The sequence below is a fragment of the Bactrocera dorsalis genome, chromosome 5, assembly GCF_023373825.1.
Source record: "Bactrocera dorsalis isolate Fly_Bdor chromosome 5, ASM2337382v1, whole genome shotgun sequence".
Taxonomy (NCBI): domain Eukaryota; kingdom Metazoa; phylum Arthropoda; class Insecta; order Diptera; family Tephritidae; genus Bactrocera; species Bactrocera dorsalis.
Window position 1 is genome coordinate 7,423,247 of NC_064307.1, and position 23,574 is coordinate 7,446,820.

Below are 23,574 nucleotides of genomic sequence, written 5' to 3' on the forward strand. Positions count from 1 at the left end.
TCTAATTTTAATTTATTTTTTGGTTGCTGGTTTTAGACTTGTTCAACCTTGAAACTGGAAGAACATACGAGCAGATGAAAATAGAAACAAAATTTAAATGCGTGGACAACTAAGTCGGTTTCGTTGAGATGAGCAGAACAGTTAGAGGTTCTTTTTTTTTTTTGCTTCTTATTTTCGCTGTTGCACAAAAAGTGCGAACGTTTAGATTTTATGGTAATCTGTTCTTTCTGTATATGTTTTCTTTTGCCCTGCAGTTAAACCTACTAGTTTTTCTCAGCTCAGCTCAACTTTACTTATGCCTATTTTATTAGCAGAACCCTTAACCGCCCGTTGTGTCCAAACCTGTATTTTCTTGTGGGTATGTGCGTGTTTCGAAACGGATGCTTTATTTTACACGGACTTTCGATTTGGAGATAATAGTAAAATGTTTTCTAAACCATTTGAGTTCATTTTTAAAGTTGTTATTTTTTGTATTAGGGGACGCAGGGCATAAAAGAGTGTAGGGGCTTTTGTAATCATAGTGATACATCATCGGTCAATCATAATGCTACATTACAATTGCCAGCAGCACAAAATGTTATGGACATTTATTCCTGTAATTTCCTCCATTTAACCACAGCGATATGTATTTGGAGGGGAGCGCTTTTAACGGGTGATTCAAGTAGAGGTACTTTTTTCAATAGACTCTTTTTGACAGATCACGCGTGAATCGTGCCAAGCTGTCATGTTATTGTTGTTCATTATTGTTTGGCATTTCACAGTGGAAAGACTAACGCCTAAACCATGTTGACAAATCCCTCAATTTCATTACGAAAATTCGCATTTTGTAAAGAATGTGTTTCTAGTGCTTCGTACAACATTTGCAGCACGATTACCCATCTTGAGACCGAACATTCATTATTGGATAATATTCGACCGAATAGGCCACGTTCAGCACGCAGTGACCTATATATAGCTGCTGTACCTGAAAGTGTACTCGAAGACCGTGGAGAGTAAATTCGGCGCCGTTTGCAGCAACTCGGTCTGATATGTGGAACGACCTGTCGCATTTTACGTCAAGATCTTAAATTGGAAGCGTTCAAAATATTGCTTCTACAAGAATTCAAGCCGCTCGACCTTCCCAAGCGACATCGCTTCACTCTATGGACTTCAAAAAGTTCTAAAAAGATCCGACGTTCTCGAGTCAACTTTTGTTTAGCGATGGGCCTAGCCCAATGGGTACGAGCAAAATTGGGACAAAGAGCTTCAAGAGCTGTCATTTCATTGAGGTAAAAACAATGGTTTGGTGTCTTTTGTAAGTCGGTGGCATCATTGGTTCATATTTCTTCAAAACTGATGCAGGTGAGAACGTAACCGTCAGTTATCGCGCTATTATAACCTACTATTTGATACTTCAAATTGAAGCTCGTGATTTCGACGACATTAGGTTTCAACAAGAAGGCACCACTTCCTACATACATATCACATCAGCCAATGGATTTATTGAGAGAACCCTTCGGTGAGCAGATAATTTCAAGTATTATGCTTAGACGTTAGACTTTTTCCTGTGAGAGTATATAAATTCTATAATCTATGCGGACAATCCCGCTTCTATTCAAACCTTGGAGCAAAACATCACCCGTGTCATTCGCCAGTTACCAGTCGAAAATCTCGAATGAATCACTGAAAATTGGTCTCAACAGATGAACCATGTGATAGCGATAATCTTCAAAAAATAAAAGCCAAAGAATTTTCTTTCGAATGAGTAAACATTCCTTATCAAATTTGAAGTTTCTGTATTTTTTCCTTAAAAAAGTAGGGAACCTCCAAATTGATCACCCTTTAAATAGCTTTCATTTCATTGAATAAATTGCACTAAAAGTCAAAATCTTCGTTTGGTGTTAATGGTTGTATGGCTAGAGTGCACAATTTAATTATGCATGTGTATCGAAAAACCGGAAATATATTTATTTTCACATCGTGGCAGGCATAACTAGTTAGCAATAGAATAGCAAAGCAAATTATAAAAACGAAGATTCAAACTACAAAGTGTTTAAACACAACTATATATACTCGTGTATTTGTATGTTTAGGCGAGCGTTTCATACTTACCGACATTCCTGCAACATATTAAAAGGCTTTTGGCACATTTGTTTCCAATGTCTTTCATTTGATTTTATTTACTCAATTTTAGTATAATTCCTAATATTATTTTTCGTTGCATTCTTTAGTTTGCGCAGCCAACAGAAGTGCGGCTACCAGCTTCACGCAAACCTATAAATTCAAGATGCGGTTGTTAGACGCGGGCTCACTTTAACAGTTCATAACTATTATTTGTTAATAAAACTCATTCTCGGTTACAAACATGTGACTTAATTTCGATTAACAATTTTTGCTACTCGAGCCTTAACTTCGTGACTCTAAATAATTCAGTCGCGCTTTAAATATGGCTTTTAATTGTTTGCGTTGCATACTTTTGCGCGCTCCGAAGCTAATGTTCCTACTACATACGTTAAATTCATGCCTTAATCTTACATTCTCTACTTTCGTATCTCTTTTGCGGATAAACACAATTCCTCTTTAGTTTTGGTCAACAGTTATTTATTTCTTATAGTCCCTCGGCAGCGCTCACGCCTTCAACCGCCCTTTTCTTAAGATTATCTATGTTTAAAGAGATTTTCATTCGTTAACTTTAATTACTTATGCTACTCGTGTTAGTCGTTTTAATCTGAACTCTGCAGTTAAAGCTTATACAAAATATCAATTCATTAATTTTAGTTTGGTTAAATATTTACAAAGTTTTTTGTTTTTGTTTTCAATTGACCTTAATTAAAAGCGAGATTAGTACTCTGCGACAAGCATTGGAATTCAATTTGGAATTGTCTAGGTGTTTATATTACACTACTACAACTACAACTATTACATGTCTGATTATTACTAATGCATTACTACAATAACTACAAAGTAATTTTTATAACGAATTTGTCTTGGGTACGGAAAAGTCTTTTGTTGTGGGTGTTTATTAAATATTTTTATGCCGATGCTTCGTCGTAGCAGCAAATGTGTTTGGGGCTCACAGCTCCGTGGAGTACTCCTGCGGATTCACCGTGAACTTCCGCCAGCATATGTGATCGGCGCTGCCATTCGCGTTGTGGGGTGGCAGTTTGGCGCCAGCGACACCTGCTACGAGGCCACCGCCGCCCACACTCACGATCGAGTGTCGGTTGTGTTCGGCCATGCTGGTGCTGGAGGAGCGCTTCACGTAAGCAGCGCCGTGTGGGCCACTTGCACCGACTCGGCTCATCGGGTTGCGCGCGCCGCCATTGGCTGTGATGGCATTCGAGCTGCCGTATGTGATGGACTCGTTGGAGGGTGTTATTTCGATGCGCGTCGCATGGCGGCCATCCTCAGAAAGTCTGCGTATATAGACTATCTCACGATGCTTCTCGGCGTTCGCGTTGTGCGCACGCATGGCGTGCACGTGGCTTGGCGGTGGCGGTGGCGGGCTAGGCAGTGGCTCGTCGTCAAGCTGTTGATTCTGGTATTGTCTGTGTTGATCCATATACTGTTGCTGTGGTTGTTGTTGTTGCTGCGCATTGGAACGTTGTTGTGGCTGGGCGCGTGAGCGATTTGAATAACGCAACGGCTTGCCATCACTGTTCTGGAAAGGCATAAACTGTTGCGAAACACCAGGAAACTTATCGACGCTAATGTCTTCCTCAATGGCGGAATCACCGAACATTGAGCCACTATAGTTAGGCGAACTGTTGCCGGTGGTAGATTGCTTCCAGTTCTGCTGCGCGGCGTGACCGTTCGCATATTTACTGGAGCTGGAATATTGTCCCTTCTTGATGGAGTGCGTGTAGTCGCGGGTACCACGTCGGCGTAGCGTGAAATCACGCCGCCCTGTATCTTGACATACCGAACGCCATTGCTTCCAGGCATGGCGTGCCAAGGGATCGGTTGGTCCCCACTCCTTCGCCGATTTGGAGGCCTCGCAGATCATGCCGAAGAAATTGTACTCAACTTGACGGAATATCTGCACACAAGCTATTATGAAGATTACTGCTAGCGCTAGTAGAATGGGTGCCCAACGTGGTACGTACTCCGCCAGCAGATCGTACTGATCGTCGTCCGAACACCACCACACCAACAACGCGGTGAGTATGGCTGGGCAAACGCACCACAGCCACATCCAGCCTTTGAAGATCGGTCGCCCGATAGAGAATTCCAAATCAGTGTAGATATTCTTGACGCCATAAATCCAACTGATCGCAATCAATTCGAAGACAAGCGCCGTAATTAAGATTGTGCCCACGATACGCGTATCCAAAATGCGCGCAATTATGAATTTCGGCGCGGCCAGCGATATGATCGTCATTACGAGCGCCACCAAGCTGATGACGTAATTTGGATGGCGCGGCACCAACCGTGTGACCGTGTAGATGGACACCGTCATTGCCACAATAGCGGAAATAACAATCAACGCATAAATTAGTACGGGTATAATGCGTGCGATGAGCTCGTTGCTTGGGCGATCGTACATGACGCGATCGTAGACAGCTGTGAGTGGCTTGAGCTCCTCAATCATGGATCCACTATTCGCCGAGAGGTCGAATTGTACCATAAATAAGGTGACAGCAATAGCATTCACCAGCAAGTTGAAGCATAGATAAACGATTGATGTGCGCACGGCATCGCCTTTGTACAGAAATTTCCCAGTGACTGCGGGCAAAGCGCCAAAGCCGCAGTTAGTGGCGAAGAGTACCTGCATCAATGCGTTGAACCAGATGTTGGAGTCCATGAGTAACGTCGAATCGAACGGCCAGAGCTCGGGAAAGTAGGAACGCTGGAACGAGTTGTGCACTTCCCAGCCGGTGAGGCAACACAGCAGCAGAAAGCCCAGTATGCCGAAGAAGAAGAGGCTGCGACGCAGGAAGCGGCCATTGTGCGTGCTGTGGGAATAGAAATGACAAAGAATTAAAAAACTATTAATTGAAGTTTCATATACATATAGACAAAGGTTAAAGTTTGATGTGTTTATGTACGCACTTTCAATATCAATCAAGAAACATTCTGAGCGACAAGTTGCTAAGGTTAAATGTCAGCTACATATACATATGTTTGTTTTGATCGGTTGTTACTTAAGCCACAAATGAAGAATGGCTTATGACGTCAGATGAAAACATAAATTAATGTCAAATTCGAACAACAAACAAGTTTGTAATTAAAACGTAATTAAATAATAAAAAAAAAATCATTGAATTGTGTTTGCGGTAAAAGCATAATTTTTATGTTTTATTTGATTTTTAATTTGACTGACAGAAAACAGAAAGAGAATTGGCCAACCAATTGAGACAATGAAAAGAAGAATTCACCAAAGTGACACAAACCATGGACGCAGGCGTGTGAAAAGCAACAAATTTAAATAATTTTTAAAAATAGAAAAGCAGTTAAATAGCCGCGGATTTATAAAATTTAACAAGACTTATGTCAAAAAGAAACAAAAAAAAAAACATTTATATAAAATATTAGCTGAGAATATCCAAATTAAGATGAAAGATTATGCGGATGTATCAATAAAATGTGCAAATGACTTGCTGAGTGTATGTCTATGAATGTGCGCGTGTGTGTAAGGGTGACTAGAATAACACTAAAAATGTAAATTTATTTGCGTGTAAATTGATGTTACATTTGATTATTTAAAGTATATTCATGTCTAACTAAGTGATTTGCATAACTATCAATTACTCTGTCTGCTCGCAAAAAATGCCTTACTAATAGAAAAATTAAAAAAAATTAACAAGTCAAGAAGGGCACAATCTTCTATAAGAGTGTACAGCTGCTGGCGTACGCCGATGATATTGATATCATAGGCCGCAACAACCACGCCGTAGTTCTGCCTTCTCCAGACTAGAAAGAGAAGCGAAGCAAACGGTTCCGGTAGTGAACGACGGCAAGACGAAATATTTCCAGTCATCAAACAGTCGTCGTAGTCAGAACAAAGAATCAAACTCTATAAGTAACACGTCCTACTATATGGTGCAAGGGCATGGACAATAACATCATCTGATAAGTCAGTTACGGGTTTTCGAGAGAAAGGTTCTGCGGAGGATTTATGGTCCTTTGCGTGTTGGTCATGGCGAATATTGTATTCGATGGAGCGATGAGCTGTATGAGATATACGACGACATTGAGATAGTTCAGCGAATTAAAAAATAGCGGCTACGCTGGCTAGGTCATGTCATCCTAATGGATGAAAACACTCCAGCTTTGAAAGTATTCCACGCAGAACCCGTTGAGGGAAGCAGAGGAACATACACTTGGCATCTCCAATTGGCGCCAAACAGCGAAAAGGAGAAATGACTGACGTGCTGTTGTAAACTCGGCTTAGCCGCGTCAATAAAGAAGAAGAAGATTATTAAAACATGAGTTCAACTTTATTGTTCGACGAAAACGGACTCTGGTATACTCGAGAACACAAAGATTGGCCGATTGGGTTGTCATATTCGGTATCGGGAGCTTGAATAGTTTTGGACTAATTTTGACAATTTCTGGCCATAAGGTGGCACACGTTTTCTTAATTTGTGTACTGGAGAGTAGTTTTTTTAGATTAAAGTTTTGGTTGAAAATAGTCCAGAGAATGGTAGGTAGGTGTCGCTCTGTTCCATTTCGGGCTCAACTAGCACTAGCTGTGCCATTTTGATGCACTAGTCGTTGACCTTATTGTAGGCAACCATTCAAGGTTCGGTGCTTGATGGATTCCAAGTGTTCTACGTCGGATCTGCGTTAGAGTTGGGCATTCAGAGAGAAAATCAAAAATTGTTTCAGATGATGTTGTAGGGCATACCCATTTTAGACGCATGTTCTCCAAATGGCTAATGCCTGTTATGGTAACAGTTAGTCTTTAAATACTTTTTTTGGACCTATTTCATATATCGTTAGTTCTTTTCTTGTCATATGTTGGCCATAACTGTTTAGTTACATTTTTCCATCTATTGTTTGCTAATCGTTGAAATTGCAAATTGAGCTCTCTCATGATCGATCCTAGCTGGTTTGGCAGAGCTAATACCAATACACCTCGGACTCGTTCAGAGCATATTATGACAGAATTTTTTGGCGGAATTGGAATAACTCACTGCTTGCCTACAGCAATTGAAATAATACTGATCTTCGCCTAAATGAAAAAATGCCAAACTTTGATCGCAGGTGCGCTGACTTTTATATAATTGAAACGTCAGCGCAGAAAGCAAAAGCAATCACTCTCTTTTTCCTGTTATTAATGGCTATTTAACTGCACATTTCAACACACCTAATCAATTAGAGCATGGATCTAAACAAATGCCAACAAAAAAGCTTTAGTTCTTTTTCCTCTCAGTCGCCGGCATGACATTTTGGCAGTCATCAATTAGTTAAGTTAAATAAGCAATTAATTTACGTTTCACTAACAAAATACTCACCACAACATGACCACAATCCAAATTCCGATGAGTCCAACGGCCAGCATGCCGAAATACATGGGATTCTCCCAGAACGGCGTTAAGAATGTACGCTGCAAGCATTCTTGCCCGCTGTTGCCCGTCACTGTGTAGCCATTCTGAATGATTGTGAGAAAGAACAGAACAACAAATTAAACCAAACTTAATATTAACCGCAAACGTGCGCAAATAACCGTAATAAAAATCCAATAAATAGGTGAAATGGTCAATTAATCACCGCTGCAGCCAGAAATGATTTGTTCGCACAATTAGTCACGGTCGCAACCAGCGCGCGCCCATTTAAGGCGGCAGCGTGCCAGCAACATGCTGGCTACAATATGTGATACTACAGCAACAACAACTTACCAGCGCCATCTTCACGTTGCCCACACACTCCCGAAAAGGCAGCGTATTGACGATGAACATGCCGATGTAGGCCACCGCCAAGACCGCTTGCAGCGATACCCAAATCGTCGACAGCCATGAAGCGAAGCGGCTGATGATGCAGGCGCCTGTGGAAGAGAATAGAGAAGAGCACAAAAGCAATGAGTACTATTGTTTGGATCAGAAAAGATTTCAAACGCATATACTACAATAATAAATAAGACACTATGCAAAAAAGCTGGCGCTGGTTGGTACCACATAAATTCTCGGCGAAAAGCTTAATGGACCGAGTTAACATCTGCGATTCTTTGCTGAAACGAAATGAAATTGAACAATTTCTGAAGCGAATGGTAACAAGAGACGAAAAGTTGATCAAATACAACAATAATATACGAAAAAGATCATGATCCAAGCGTGTTGAGGCTCAACAAATGACCGTAAAGCTAGGATTGACGCCTCGAAAGGTAATGCTGAGTGTTTGGTGGTATTGGAAAGGAAACATTCACTATGAACTGCTCCAGCCTGGTCGAACGATTGATTCTACATTTTACTGTCAACAACTGATGAGATTGAGGCAAGCAATCGAGAAAAAAGTGGTCGACCACAGTGGTACATATTTTCATTCATTAGAGTTCATTATAAATACAAAAAAAATGAAGTTTGTTTAGAAATGCGAAAAGACTTTTTCGACTACCCAATATGTTGTTGAAATATTTCAACCATTTTGATTCTCTTAGCAGAAAACTTGATAAAAGTGATTTCAATTTTCTTTATTTTAAGGGTTTATTAAAATTTCACTCAAAATAAGGGATCTAAGAACGAAGGAATTTAGTTCTGAATTTGCTGTTCACACTTTCGAAAAAAGGGCGATCACCAGATTGTGTTCCGGCAGTTTGCCAAGTATTTATTATTTGCTTCGTTTTCGTGCAGCTTCTTTGTGTGTGTTTTTGTTAAGTAGTTTTTTCATCTTGCCATTTTAGTTGGTATTTTTTTCGTTTCGTTTTGCTAGAATTTATTCTCAAACATCTATTGGTTTTAATTTTTGCAGATCCATACCGCCGTCGCTTTGGCCCTTTGCGCTCTCCTCTCTACCGGGAGATGCTCTCGTTCCCTCGTTTTTCTCTCCGCTAACTCGCAACAACTCTCGGGCATACAACCACAACTGCAGCGTCAGCTATTGCTGTCATCTGTGTGTGGGTTGTTGCCGTTGTTGTTGCGAGCAGCGTCAACAATTGCCGGCACGACAGCGAATCTGGACTTTCGTTTTTACACAAACGGGACACACGGATGCGATTTTGCGATTTTTAGAGTTACTATATGCGTTTCCTGGTATTTTTGAAGTTGAATTTCCATATTTGCACGTTGGCTTTCGTATTCGTATTTGCTTTTTGCATCTGTTTAAATCTGATTGGGTTTGCTTTTGCGCAAATTATTCATTGATTTTTATGTATCTGTAACGGTTCGTTTATATATCGTTTGCCCACAATGGAGATTTTGCCTTAAGAGTCAGATTCAATTTTTGCTTTGCTTTGTGTGTCATTTTCAACTGTAAATCATTTTCCATTTTAGTTGTGACGAAAGTTTGCATATATGTCTGTTTGTATGTAATGTTAAATTCATTTCATTTTAATTGCCAGTTTTCAGTATTCAGTTTGTTTTAGTAGTTACTCAGTTGTTTTTGTTAGTTAGTTTGTTGTTGTTAGTTAGGTGGCACAATTTTGAAACGGGTTGTGCCCAACCGTTGTGTACTGCGGAACACCAGACCGCCCGACAGCAGAGCGTATGGATGTCCTATTTGTGCTGCGTTGCAAGGAAAAGACATCCGCGAATTGCAGTCAGGTTGCAACAGCAATGAAAATCGGGACAGCATCTGATTGGAGTCCAGTGGGTGGCTAGCGTTGGGCGGACTCCCCCAGTGGATTGGGTGCGGATGTTTTGGTCCTTGCATGCTGTGTCCTGCTTGCAACTGCCGCCCACTCTTTGCAGCTGTTGCATGCGCACTGCATGGCTGCCAGGGTGCGTGGACGTGTGTGTTCGCTGTGCAAGCTAGCCGAATGCTCTTGCTGCCGAGGCGAGTTGCTGTTGCTGGCGGAGCTTCAAATGAAACGAAGTGCTCCATCGGCTGTGTGCCCACATACATATGTATGTATATCTATCAACATATGGATGCACTGTTGCCGAATAGTGAGCCGAGTTAAAGTTATTAGAGAAAAAAATTTTTCATCCAATATACATACACACATTTAAGAAATAGTGATAGATACAAATTTGAAAAAAAAGTGAGACTTTATAACGGGGTTTTCAATAAGAGCGCCGATACTGATATTCATCAATCGTCGCTGATTTGTGCAGCGACAAATAAGCAGCTTCTTGATGAGAGAATTACGTTTGCAAAATTTCAAAACAATATCTTAAAATCTGAAGGACTAGTTCGTATATATGTATACAGACAGACAGACAGACGGACATGGCTAAATCGACTCAGCTCAACATACTGATCATTTATAGACATACTTTATAGGGTCTCCGATGCTTCCTTCTGGGTGTTACAAACTTCGTGGCAAACTTAATATACCCTGTTCAGAGTATAAATATTCCACTTCTTGTTGGATCGTATATTTTTCCAAACCTTATTGAAGAGAAATGCCAAAAGAGCGGGAAAAATATGGCGTCGTTTGCTTTCCCTATTGGTGCCCTATATTTACCTGTGATAAATGCACATAAGCCCACAGTCATCATCACACATGAATTTAACATTACTGCAAATGTGTGTGTATTCACCACACCGGAAAATCACTTCAAACTACACAAAGCACGGAAAGCAGCAACCCTGTTGATAAATAGCGCTTTGGTAGAAATCGTTGCATACTTTTAGGCTAACAATTAACGACTGATTTGATATAACGGAAATTAAGGTTGCCGCTTAGCTATATTTTTCGTTCCCCAGCATGTACACACATATGGCTTTAATTATTAGTGACGTTAATTCGTCACTTATTTATTAAAATTAACGTTAATTCTTCAATTTTAACGTCTCCCTATTTAATTATAGCCCTTGCAGCCAATTTTTGCATGCTTTGTCTTTGCTAAAAATATGTAACATAAAAGCAGGGAATTATTGAAACACCTTACGATTAACCGGTTTCCCTTTTAAATAATTTTGGACAATCTGTACTTCAACACACATAAGGTTTAACAGCAATATAATACCATATCAGTTCAATATAGAATTAAAACATCTGCACAGCAATTTTCTACGCCATAGGCACCTGTTATGCCTCAAAATATTGGCCATGCACGGTCAAATATTCAAATTTCATTTCCACGACGCGGTGTTAATGAATTTAAATTGATTTTGGCTCGTTTCATCATTAGCAATTTATACCCACTCAATCTTGCACGCTCACGTATAACTCCAAATTTAACACACACGCATAAACATTTAACTAATTTCGTTAGTGTTGGCTTTTTATGAGTATTCTCTCACTTACCTTTAAATATGGGCGAGGCGGTCCAGGTGTGCGCTGCACTTTGGCCCAAAAACTGTCCCACTGATATCTCCAATAAGATAATTGGCAAGCCGACTAGAAACAATAGTGTTATGTATGGTATCAAATACGACGAACCGTATTTGTCCAGTTCTCTCGGGAAACGCACGATGTTGGCGTAGGTGACGTTTAAGCAGATGCACAGCACGAGCCCACGAAATATCGAGCATTTTGTCTGAAAAAGAAGAGACGGTGAAAAAAGCAATTATATAAAGTGTTTACATATTTTTTATAATCAATGGACATAAAATATTCGAGTAAAAATTATAAGTCAACTGTTTGCTGTTTTGCTGGTTCATTGTAAAAAAGCTTTACAAAGTAAAGATTACGGTTATTTGGTCTGCAACACAAAGTCTTAAAGAGCGTTCATAGAAAATTGATGAAAAGCACTCTTTTTCTTGTGTAGTTTACTTCCCCAATCAAAGAAGTTTATCGCAAAGGCATCGAACTTAAAACCCAATTTAATAACCTTATTTATATAAAGACTTTCGCAAAGGAACTTGGTTTGACTTTTATGACTACTTATTGCATAAAACACAATCACATTTTTCCAGTTTCATATTGACAAATGAATTTATGTCGTTCTGGCCCACAGTGCATGCAATGACAACAAGCAGCAGGCATAACTGCGCCAATAAAAGTAACACCAACTAAGGTAATTGCTGTAATCAAGAAGAGCAAATCCACGCAGTGCCCGCATGTGAGCCCGCATTAAGTATTAAGTTGGGGAGAAATTGAAAGTTTTGCGGTTTAAACCGCGTCGACGCTGAAAGTCTTCAGCTACACGCGCAACCGAAAGATGGGTGAAGGGAGCCATCTGTGCCACTAAATAAATGTAAATGCAACTAAATGTCGAGGGAAACGCTTAAAAGAATGTGAAAAGAAATGCTTAAGAAATTGCAGACTACTTTAGCATGAGCGAGCGTTTACACAAATTTAGCAGCTTTCAGCGCGCCACAAAGAAAGTGACAGCGCTGCGAATGAATGATATTACAAAATAATTAAAAGCAGCTCATCAACAAAGGCGTGAAAATACTTTCACACCAACTTATGCACCTATAATTATATACATATGTATATATGTATGTATGGAAATCAGGCGACTTGAGAAGAATTTGAAACGCGCAAAAAGACAAATAAAATCACCGCTAGACTAAAAAGCAAAAATAAAACAGAACAATAACACCAACAACAACCGATATTTACTGCACACGACTACTGGAGGGCTAAAATTGCACTTAGCAAAACTTGTTAGAATCGGCTTACGAAATTCGCAATAAACTGAAGCGAGTTACCATACAAGTAGCAGAACACAAACAACAATAATGTTATGCAAAACGGCTTATTAGCAGCTAAATGTGCAAAAAAGCAATTAACAGAAGACTAAAAGCAGTAAAACGAAGTGAGGGAGGCAAGTGAAGCGGCTAACAATGAAAATACCAAACTGAAACACCCGTTAAGTGTATTTGGGAAAAATAATGGGCCGAAATGAATTTTTCGATTTTGATAAATAAGAACCAGTGTAATTTAGCTAATTTTAATTAATTGTTACTTTATTTATAGGTTTATTAAAGAAAATAGCATATCGACAAGTTATTGTGGGCAAAAAATAGTAAGACTTCTGAAATTAAATTTCGCGCAAAAACTCATTCGCCGAAATATTTTTTGTCTAGGTTGGTGTGACTTTCAGAGACACTAGTCTTCTACACACTACTCTAAATAAAAAGTGTTATTTCCCACTTTTTATGTCTTCCCGATGCCATTCAAGAGATCACTGCCAGCGACCTCCATTTGTCGAATTATTATTATTTTCGCACATCTCTGTGTCGAAGCAATCAATTGAGCACTTCAAAGCATTGAAAGACAATTATTCACAGGTTTGTAACGGCATTGTAATCGTATCGACGAGCATACAAAATTTTTTCTTAGACACCGATGTAGGAAAATATGTATGTGTGCACTGCAAACAACACCTCTGGTTGCTCCTCCATTATATTACCGTTACTTATTTGACATTCTCTTCCCAGGCATTGCATTTGCAACAATTCGCTAACAGAAAGGCAAACGATTTGCTGTCAATGACTTCAAGTGAAATGAACCGAACACGGTAATCCAATAGTGCTCGCTATCATTTATTAACCATCAGTCAACAAAAGGGTACAAAAACTGCAATCAATGTGTATGTGTGTCAGTGTATATGCATAAATTGTGTGAAAAGTAGACTGACGAATTAGGAAGACCCGTTTACACTATTGTGGAGTGTTACAGCCTTTTGCAAAGCTTTTCTTTGATGTAAAGTTAGAAATAACAAATAATGAAATTTTACCGCAAAATCCATAGTAACCTTCGTGCGGCACTTTTTTTTTAATTTTGACGGCGTTTCTGACATGAAAAATCTTCTTTCATCGTATCTTCGCTTCAACTCAAATGGCACCCGATTTCCTTGCTTTTGAATGTATTCAGATGATTTTTGAAATAACTGCTTGAGTAACTCCCTAAGATCACTCATGCTTTCAGTCCCTTTTTGAGGCACAAAGCTCACAGTGAATGAAAAAAGAAATTTTGTTGTTTACGCTTCAAATAAATGACGTATAATATATTTGGAAAGGACAGTAGTTTTCCAACGCATATTCGAATGATGAAGTAATGTCATATCTTGACAAGTCGCATGAATATAGCTATAGACCCAATATAGATAGGTATAAAAAGCTCTGTACGACAAGGAAAGAAAAGGAAAGAACATCAACATCTACGTAGACAGCCTAGGCAGTAACCTCGTATCGCATATCGGCCAGAAGTGTCTTGTGAAGCAGGACAGCAATGGAAAATGTTGCCAGAAGTAAGCAACTTCACTTCTACTGGGTGCCAGGCCACAAAGACATCGAGGGTAATGAAATAGTGGATGATATTGCCAAGAAAGATGTACGATAGAAGTGACTTTAGCAACATGATGGGAATACTGACTGCTGACGACACACGCCCGTAAGATGGGGCTGACAGATCGATAGACTGCAGGAAATGCTTGGAGCAAGGCACCTGGGAAACAATGGAGCATCTCTTGTGCACTTGTCCCGCATTGGCTGTAAGCATCTGGGGTCCCTACAGTATGATACACTGGAGGAACTATCGAGAGTAAGGCTGCAGAGTCTGTTTAAAATCGCCTCAAGCGCTGGCATCTTAAACTATGACTACACCTCTTAGATCTATTAACTGAACTCCACCAAAACTGCTATATGCGTAGCTTATTGGTCTACCAGATTAACCTAACCTTAGCTAATATATTTGTGAATACCTCCATTTTGAAGACGTAGAATAGTACTCGAATTTGACACATTCACATTACCAAACTTCTTTGGATACTATCCTTAAATTATTCTACCTTTCATGTTACGCAATAGAGTAAAGTATTTTATTGAATAAAAATATTTAATTTTTATTACTTAAAGCACTTTAAATGTTGTAATGATATTAAAGAAGAGCAAAAGTTTTTATATTTCGAATGAACACGAAACACGCACTACTACATCCACACGAAGCGAACTCGTAATACGAACTTGCGTGGGCTTCGTGAAGTGATAATGAAAATTTAATGCAATAAATAACAGTTATAATCTTAATAAGTAGAGTTAACAGTTAATGCACTCGCCACACCAACACACTCACTTTGCGATAATAACGGAATGGCACATCCTCATGCACGACGTATAAGTAATCTGCTAGATACTTTGTTGTTGGTATCTCCATCTTGGGGCAGATTTTGTAGCGTTTGTATGCGCAGAAGAATTTGTCATTTTCTTGCATTACTCGGCGCTTCGGGCAAAACAAACGCCAGCCTCGCTTCGATGAACACCCAAAGAGAGCTTGAGGGGACTTTTATTTTCCTTAATTAAGTTTCGATATCACGTTTCGACACTTTGTTTTTGGCAATATTTTCCGTTGTAAAAGGTCGCCATACAGGTGAAAGTAAGGGCGCTATCATGCCTTGGACGCTTAATGTTTCTTTTATTGTTATTGTTATTGCGATTATTATTATTACTTTTGCGTGTGTTTTTGTTTTTGTTTCTACTTTTCGAATTTCACATGTTAGCGCTGCTGAAAATATTAATTATTTCGTCAAGACTTTCAAATAACTCAAGTATTTGTATTTTTTGTGAAAATTATTGTTTGTATTTCGCTGTAATTCTTCTTTTTTATTTTATTTATTTATTTTTAATATTTTTTTTTTTTTTATCATTTTTTCTTTATTTTATTGCATTCACTTCACTTTCTTACATCACTTCGATGGCTGCTTGCATACGTAATGACCATAAGTTAACGACAAAAAACTGAAAATATTTTGGTGGTTTTCTTTTAATATTTGTGTTTGCTTGTACACCATTTGGCGCATGCGTAGCCCAAATATTCAGTGAACAGGCGCGCTCAACCTGCTGGCGGGCCAAGCGCAATTAGCACCTGCAACAAAGTCGCTAGGCATGCGCAATCAATAATTCCCGCGTGTACTAAGTGACGAGTGTTCATATGTGTATGTGTGTTTGTATTAAATCTTAAGTTGTTGTTGTGCTCATTAGCGATTTCGTTTTGGTGAATTTGATCGACGTTTCATTACATTTTTTTACAACTAATGAACGCGCTTTGGATTTGCTTCCGTGTGGGATTTTATGAATTTGATTTAGCAGCAACAAAAAAAAAAACAAAAAAAAAATGTAAAAATCTGCGTCAATGAGAAATCAAATTTGCTAATAATGACAAATCTTGTCCATTTTAAATATTTGGCAATGACGAAAGATAATAATATCCGCTTAAATTAAAGTATTTTATGCATAAATTCAACTTTTGGCAACTTGCTCAAGCAGTTAGTGCAAATACAAGTTTTTTTTAAAGAATTTTATTCTGTGTTATTTCGAATCAATTAATAATTCATGAAACTAGAAAAAAGAACAAATTTTTCCAATAACGATCACCTCTAATTTTTCTGCTTACAAAAGGTTCTACAGCTTACTCCAATCTTCTATGGAAATCAGCCCTATCAATAAAAAATCGAACTTCCACTTCATAAAAAGGTGGTCCTCCTGCCACAAAACGCTTATACTCGTTCTTTGATAACACCGTTAACTCGGTACTGCAGACTAAACTATCAAATCATTAGCATTGTGGTTCAAATTCGTTTTACAGCGTGGCATAAGTAAGCACTGAAGCTTCCATGCAACTATATATTTCAATAATAAATCCGTAGCATATGTGCCCTGTGTCTTGCCAGCCTTGGACTGTTGAGTATGGTGAACGCACCCACTTTTATATACACATTCATTCCATTTTATTTGCCAAATTTGATGTAAAAGGCAACAAGCCTAAACCAGAATAAAGAAGCACAGAACAAAACACACGCACCGCGAAACCCGAAATTAGCTTTCTTATAAAAAGCACAACAGGCACAACCGGAAATTAATTAATTTGCCAATTTGAATACTTTTTCAATACTAAAATACATAGATAAGTACACAAGTATGTAGGCTTACGAATATATATTATTAGCGAACAGGGTCTCCCAATTGGTCTCGAAAGATATTGGTGACCCCTAGGTTGATTTATAAACGAAGAATGTGCCGCGACCTTAGACTACAAAGACTCACCTAGCCCCAAAATATTGATAAAGTTCAATATGCTGCTGGATGCTAGCGAAGCGATGTGATCCCTATTTGGAACAATGGATCCCTGGGCCCCCTCACGCTGATGCTAACTAAAATTTAAGTAATCTTTTAAACTATTAAGCAGCAGATCGGGGAGAATAACTTTTTATTTTTAAATTTTTTTTATCGACTTTTTATTCGACTAGAAAACTTGTCTGCTGAACTTTTCAATCTTCGAACTTATATGATCTTCACTAAGAACTAGCTGCCCACAAACAGCTACTGCTAGGATTGGATCGAAATCAGCGTTATAATGGTTACTGTAGCTTCTGTTTAGGTAGTATTGCCACCTCTAGTTTTTTCCTCCCAACAGGCTTCCTAAAGTTTTTCAAACGTAAACAATTATCAACAGTATCAAAAAGCTAATTACATCTTTTGGATGTAACATTTCATAATTAATGACTTCATCAATTTAATAAAGAAAAACATTTCGCTGTTCAGCCTTATAGTAGCACCCTTTATATAACAGAATTAACATGATCAAACATTTGCCAAATCTTCGAGTTCAGCTTCGGTCTGTCTGTCTTTCTTATTCTAATTTTATTGATCCGATTTGCATTTTAATTTTTGTATAAAATTTGTGTACAAAAATATTAATTTTTGCGTTGTATTTTATTGTTGAGCCCGATCAATTGAAATATATTTGAGTGAAGCATCTAATTCTTTTTTGATACGCTATCTTAATGCTTTCACAGAGAAAAAGGTTGCACTTCGCATTCATATTTAAATTCAATTTGTCGCAAGCTCATGTACTACGTATACGATTAGTTCATTTAAGTTTTTGTTATGGTTCGACTTTTCGCAAAAATCGTTTCTTTTTTGTCTCACAATACTCACAGTTGCGTCCTTGAAATTGTGTTTTGTTTTATTTCTTTGAATAATTAAATTATGCAGATTGCATTTCGTCTCTATTAATAGCGCGACTAGTGTGACATCAACGAAACATTAAACATTCCCCTTGCTTGTAGTAGTAAGGAGAAGAACAGAAAGGAATGCGAGAGCTATACTTTTTATAAATAATAAATAATGATCATTGAGAGCGTTCCATGATTATGGAATATACACTGATTTTTTTCAAAGATTCAGAATATCTACTGATGTCTAAATGATGGCAATATTAAACTATTTTTTCCCAAAATTTCAGAATTTAAAAAATTCGAATGAAATATTTTATTTTTTACATGAGAAAAATTTTTGAAAAAATACTGTTTTTTCATGAGGAATCCCCTTAAGACTTTATAGTTAAGTTAGTTCGTTTATTATAACAAAAGGTGGCTTATGAGGTTCGCCAGGAACAACCAAATATTGCGGAAAGTTAGAACCTGCAATAGAAAATGGGACATAAGAATCGGAACTTTAAAGTAGCTGCTTCTTGGCTAGAAACCAAAATGCAGAGGGGGACTAAAGTGTCCTTTCTGTTAACCGTAAAGCTAAAAAATATACAAATATAATACTAAAATAAGACCGAGGCCCGAGTACAAGACTAAAATTAGTTCTTAAAACCTGGTCATACATATGTAGGTATATATAAACCGTTATTTCTCGTCAAAAATCGATCTTGGAATAGTTTTGCGGTGACCGCTGAGAGCTTTTAAAGTCTTATGGGAAGAGAACTGGGAATTAAAAAGCCTTATGAGAAATTTAAGCTATATACGTTTTACTGGTTTCAATCATGCGATCTGTTGTGACCAGATCCCTAGGTAATAATAATTTCACAGCAATTTATTGATACACTGGTCTTTAGTGATTTTCGTTGTTCATTTTTGATTCATTCTAGTTATGGTTTATATTGAAAATTTGGCTGTGTCCAAATAAGCAAGTTAGGCAGGTTATTAAGGCAAAATAGGCTTAAGAGATGGTGAATCTGAAATTGTCTCGAACCGACACTGATCTGAAAAGCAAGGTCTAAGAAGTCATATACTTCTGTGATACTATATATTGGCAATTCAGTGGCCGAAATTATCCATATGCAATGTTTGCCAATTTCTTTACACACGTTAATTCATTTAATTCATTTATAGAAAATTTTAATTAATTATTTACTTATTTCTTTATTGTTTATTTTCATTTTCTTAACATTTTCATTATACGCCATTATTTCGCCGCATATTAAATAAATCTCAAACATGAAATAATTAAAACCACTTTAAACCAATTTGTTGTATTTAATTAGATTATTTCCATTTCGGGTGCGCGGTTTACAGTTCATAGCCTTCACAGTCACTGCCAAAATAAGTGCGCCGAGCGCAACGGCTCCCAACTGCCAGCAAAGCGCATTTGTCAAGTGCCATTTTAGTCGTTATTTATGGTATGTTACGTGAGTTAGTCACCGGCGCTTTAAGGTATTTAGTTGGTTTGCCTCTTTATTTCCATTTTACATATTTACACACACACACGCATATGTATTTCGCGCACGCTTAGCGTTAAGGCACTTTTTCGTAAGCCGTCGCCACACGCTACGCACTTATCAGCAAATATTTAACAACAACAACAGCAATAGTGAATGCGTACACAATTTGTCCGAGCTATCGACTTAAAAGCCGCACTGATTCCATAAATGTCAGCACAACAACAAACACTAACTAAATGTTGAGCTTGTATAGAGCCGATATAGAACTCGCGTATGATCGCATGTGCGCATTTAGAATGAGAATTTTCAATTTTTTATTTGTTTTTGTACATTTGTACACAATTTACATACACACTGTAGCTAAATGTGGGCATGTGTGTGTGTGTGTGCGTTTGTGGGCCATTCTCAATATTAAATTGAATTAGACAAGCGTTAATTAAATTCAAGACGTCAGTACGCGCACGACATTTGAACTTACACTTACAACAACAACACGCAATAAATTAAACAAACACATTGCAAAATAAAAACTGGAACAATGAAATGTTTAAAGAATATTTTTTATATTTTTTAAATTTTTTTTTTTGTTTTTTTTTCATTTGAACTAGTTTATATTTGGAATTAAAGTGTTTCCGCTTAGCGTCAAATCGCGCCGGAGATCGCGTTGATAGACGCTGTTGTTGCTGATGCCGTCAGCACGCGCAACTGTCCACCACTTCGGCTGAGCAACGCCTGATGCTGGTCGCAATAGCGAAACGCTAGCAAAGGTCCGTTGTGTCGCCGCGCAGTGCAAGATGCTTTTTCCGCGCAGCCGGTTTCGTGGCTGTTTGGCTTTTCAGCTGATCATTGCCAAATAACTGTTGATCAACAATAGGTGTATAGTCGTTGTCACGGTCACCGTTGCACTATTGCGCTGCTTTCGCTTTGAACCACAACACAGCCGTCGCGCTCGCCGCCTCCTTGCCTGAGGCCAGCCAAAGTCGCAATTTTAATTTACGATTTTTTCCGTATTGTCATTAAGAACTCTTTATGAAATTCACCGAATTTTATTCATTTCTTGTGTGCGCTTTCGAGCTTCACAAATGCTGAATTCTTTCCTACACTTTTTGCTGGCTTTTAATGCCTTCAATGGCGGCGCAGCACTTCTTTGTTAGAATTTTCACACACAGCAAGTATTTTCATACGTATTTTTTTGTTATTATTGTTATTGGCTTTTTTGCGCAGATTTACTCTGACAGACATTACCGCGTCGCTGGAACAACAAACACTCGCTCTCACCGGGTAAGACCGTACTGACGGCGCATGCAAGAGCGCTGAAGACCCAAAGCCCGGCAGACAAAAAACTAATGGCTCTTGTGCCACCGACATATGTAGGTTCACTTGCGCACGTACACACTGCCAGCCAGCGAGCCACACACGTTACAATGCGCGCATTTATTTCCCGATCGTCGTGTCTGTCGGTGTAAGCACAAACAATCACCGCACACGCATTCTCCCTAATTGACTGGCTGAAAACTGAAGACAGCGGTAAACAAGAGAGTCGGCACGCGGCTTTACACTTTTGGTAACACAGACCGCCACCAGCAAACTCACTTGGCTTGGCTCGGCTCCCCAAACGCCAGCAACATGTTGTACTGCTGCCTAACACCGCGACGGCGGTGGCGGTGGCTCAAAGTTGCCCGAAGCCTTCATAAATAAAACTCCAATATAATACAATAGTGTAAAGAAAAAATTAACAATCGCGGTCTTTGCTCATTCGCTCGCTCACTGCGTCACTCGTTCGAAACGCTACCGCCGACTAAACGACTTCTCGGCTGTCTAGTTCAGCTGGCTGGCGTGCTGTGCCGGCCAACTAATCGCTTGCTTCTACTTTAGCATCAACGCTCCAACACACATACACACACACACATACGTTTGTATATACGAGGTCTCCGCATTCTTCGCGCTTTGCTCTGTTTTGTTTCCGCTCTTCTGGCAATTGCGACCGCAGCACCGCGCCCCTCTGCCCGACGCTCAGATTCGCTATGCGCCGCCGGCTTGGCTTTCTTACCCACAAGTCTAATAGTCTCGGGTAAATTTATGAAAAATCATGCCTCACACATGCACACCTTGGCTCTATACAGACAGCTCGAACAAATGTATGTGTGTGTGTGCTTTCTTTCATTCATACAATTATTGTTTTTCCCTTTACTTTTCACATTCGATAATTAGCCGTTTTGCGATACACTATCTTGTTGCTTCTTACCCAGCACACACACAGTGGGGGTGAAAAGTGTGATACATAGACTATTTAGTGTAATTTTTTCAAGTAATTTTTGTTAATATTAGAGCTGATGAATTTGACCCGGACTGTTAAAATTAAATAAAACTTTAAGCTGCCACTTCTACACAGGATCCTTCTGAGCCGACTTAATACACACAAATGTTCGAAATCTGGTCGTTAAGCCGACTTAAACCAAAATGTGCTGTAATGTTTCATAAGAAAGCTTTAGAACTCTCAGTAATCGACGTTTCACTGGCATCATCGCCTTTATCAAATGTGGATGGTTGAGCCGAATGTATGGTGATCTACCTCACCGAAAGTTTATGCGAGTACTTCACCTTCGATGAAGTAGTCTGCCTGAAACCCTTTCAATATTTTTACAACATTCATAAATACTGGCATTATTACGTATGTATATCGCATATATTTTTATGAAAAGATGTTAGAACACTAACTTTGTGATAGGATCTATAAACCTTTTCTATACGTCTGTCTTAATTGACACTATTGTTTCTTAATTGTTTGACAAAATTAATTCGTTTTCTAATATGAACATAATTTATGCATGGATATCATAAAAGAGCCATAAACTGCGCTAGTGTTCGGCCAGTACGACCTCAATACTAACTCAACTTATGGTATCCATATTTTGTGCGCATCTCTTATAAGTTAATATTCGATTACGTCATTAAATGTTGACATAATCAAAGGTTAAATTATTCCTTTTCAACTGGGAAAGAAGGTTCAAAGAAAATATAGAAAACGATGGCTGGCGTAAAGGTATGTTCGAAAATAGACGATGGAGTTGTGACGGAATATACTTGAGGAAGCCGCTGAGCTGGCCTCTAATGCATCTGCAGCCAATTCCAGAGTAAACATCTACGGAGACAGCCAATCAGCAATCAAGGTAATAACCTCATACCGCAGGGCAGTAGTGCAAAGTGTTGCCAGAAGTAAACAACTTTACTGATACTGGGTGCCAGCCCATAACGACATCGAGAGAAATAAAATACTAAGCGAGATTGCCAAGAATTGAGTACGACTAACATCCGAAAATGTGATCAACATTGGGAAACCTAAACATTGCATATACGACGATCTCGACAGAAGCATGGAAGTACAAATAATTCCTATTAACACTCGATAGAAGAGACTGTAGGAACATGATGGGAATATTAACCGGTCACTATCTGGTGGCAACTCATGCTCGTGGGATGGAAATGCCTAGAGCAGGGCATCAGGGAAACAATGGAGCATCTCTTGTGCAATTTTCCCGCATAGCCAAGACTACGCTGTACACATATGAGGTCCCCACGGCATAATACACTGCATTTGCATCAAGTGCAGGCATACTAAAGGATGACTACTTCTCTTGGACCTAGCAACTGCACTCCATCTGGTATCGCAAAAGCCCAAAACTGGTCTACGCGTGGCTTTTTGGCTTACCAGATTAACCTAACCTAACCTTTGGTCGATCTATCTAGATATAAAATTGTGTGATTAATTGATCTATCGCTTTAGGCAGTCTTGAGGAAGTTTGAAAGTACCGAATTAAAAGTCTTTAAAATTTCTTGGCAAAACATTTTTCACTGTGCATCGAGGTGTTGTAATGCGACGTTTGCATGTCTGCAACAATGATTCTTCATGTTCGATGCATCCAAGCGCGTCTCTTCAACATTAAAGACACAACACGATGCAACTTGGTCACAATCCACTGATTCTGCTGCAGCCTTCCAAACGCGATTTTTAACTTATTTTTACGAGTATAAACGAGACATGCTATACTGTGATGTTAATTTATCATGAGCGCATAACTATTGTTGTTGTTGTTGTAGCTGCAGAATTCTGTCGAGTTAACAGTGCTTGGCCTGATAAAAATCCGGGT

General features: G+C 38.8%; 1 protein-coding gene across 6 annotated transcripts in view; it reads right to left on the reverse strand.

Annotated features, from left to right (window-relative positions):
• Positions 1-2,128: 2,128 nt before the first annotated feature.
• LOC105223411 (sodium- and chloride-dependent GABA transporter 1) overlaps positions 2,129-23,574 on the reverse strand; it is a 66,664-nt gene continuing 45,218 nt past the window's right edge. For 3 of the 6 annotated variants that reach the window (XM_011201141.4, XM_011201142.4, XM_049458369.1), the window contains exons 3-6: positions 11,333-11,564; positions 7,824-7,969; positions 7,440-7,576; positions 2,129-4,934 (exon numbers count right to left, since the gene is read on the reverse strand). In XM_011201141.4, coding sequence (XP_011199443.2) covers positions 3,053-4,934; positions 7,440-7,576; positions 7,824-7,969; positions 11,333-11,564 — 2,397 coding nt within the window. In that variant the 3' untranslated portion in view covers positions 2,129-3,052. Of the gene's footprint in view, positions 4,935-7,439; positions 7,577-7,823; positions 7,970-11,332; positions 11,565-15,052; positions 15,605-20,671; positions 21,244-23,574 lie in introns of those variants that run through there. The other 3 variants (XM_049458371.1, XM_049458370.1, XM_019989299.3) reach the window with 3 other exon arrangements.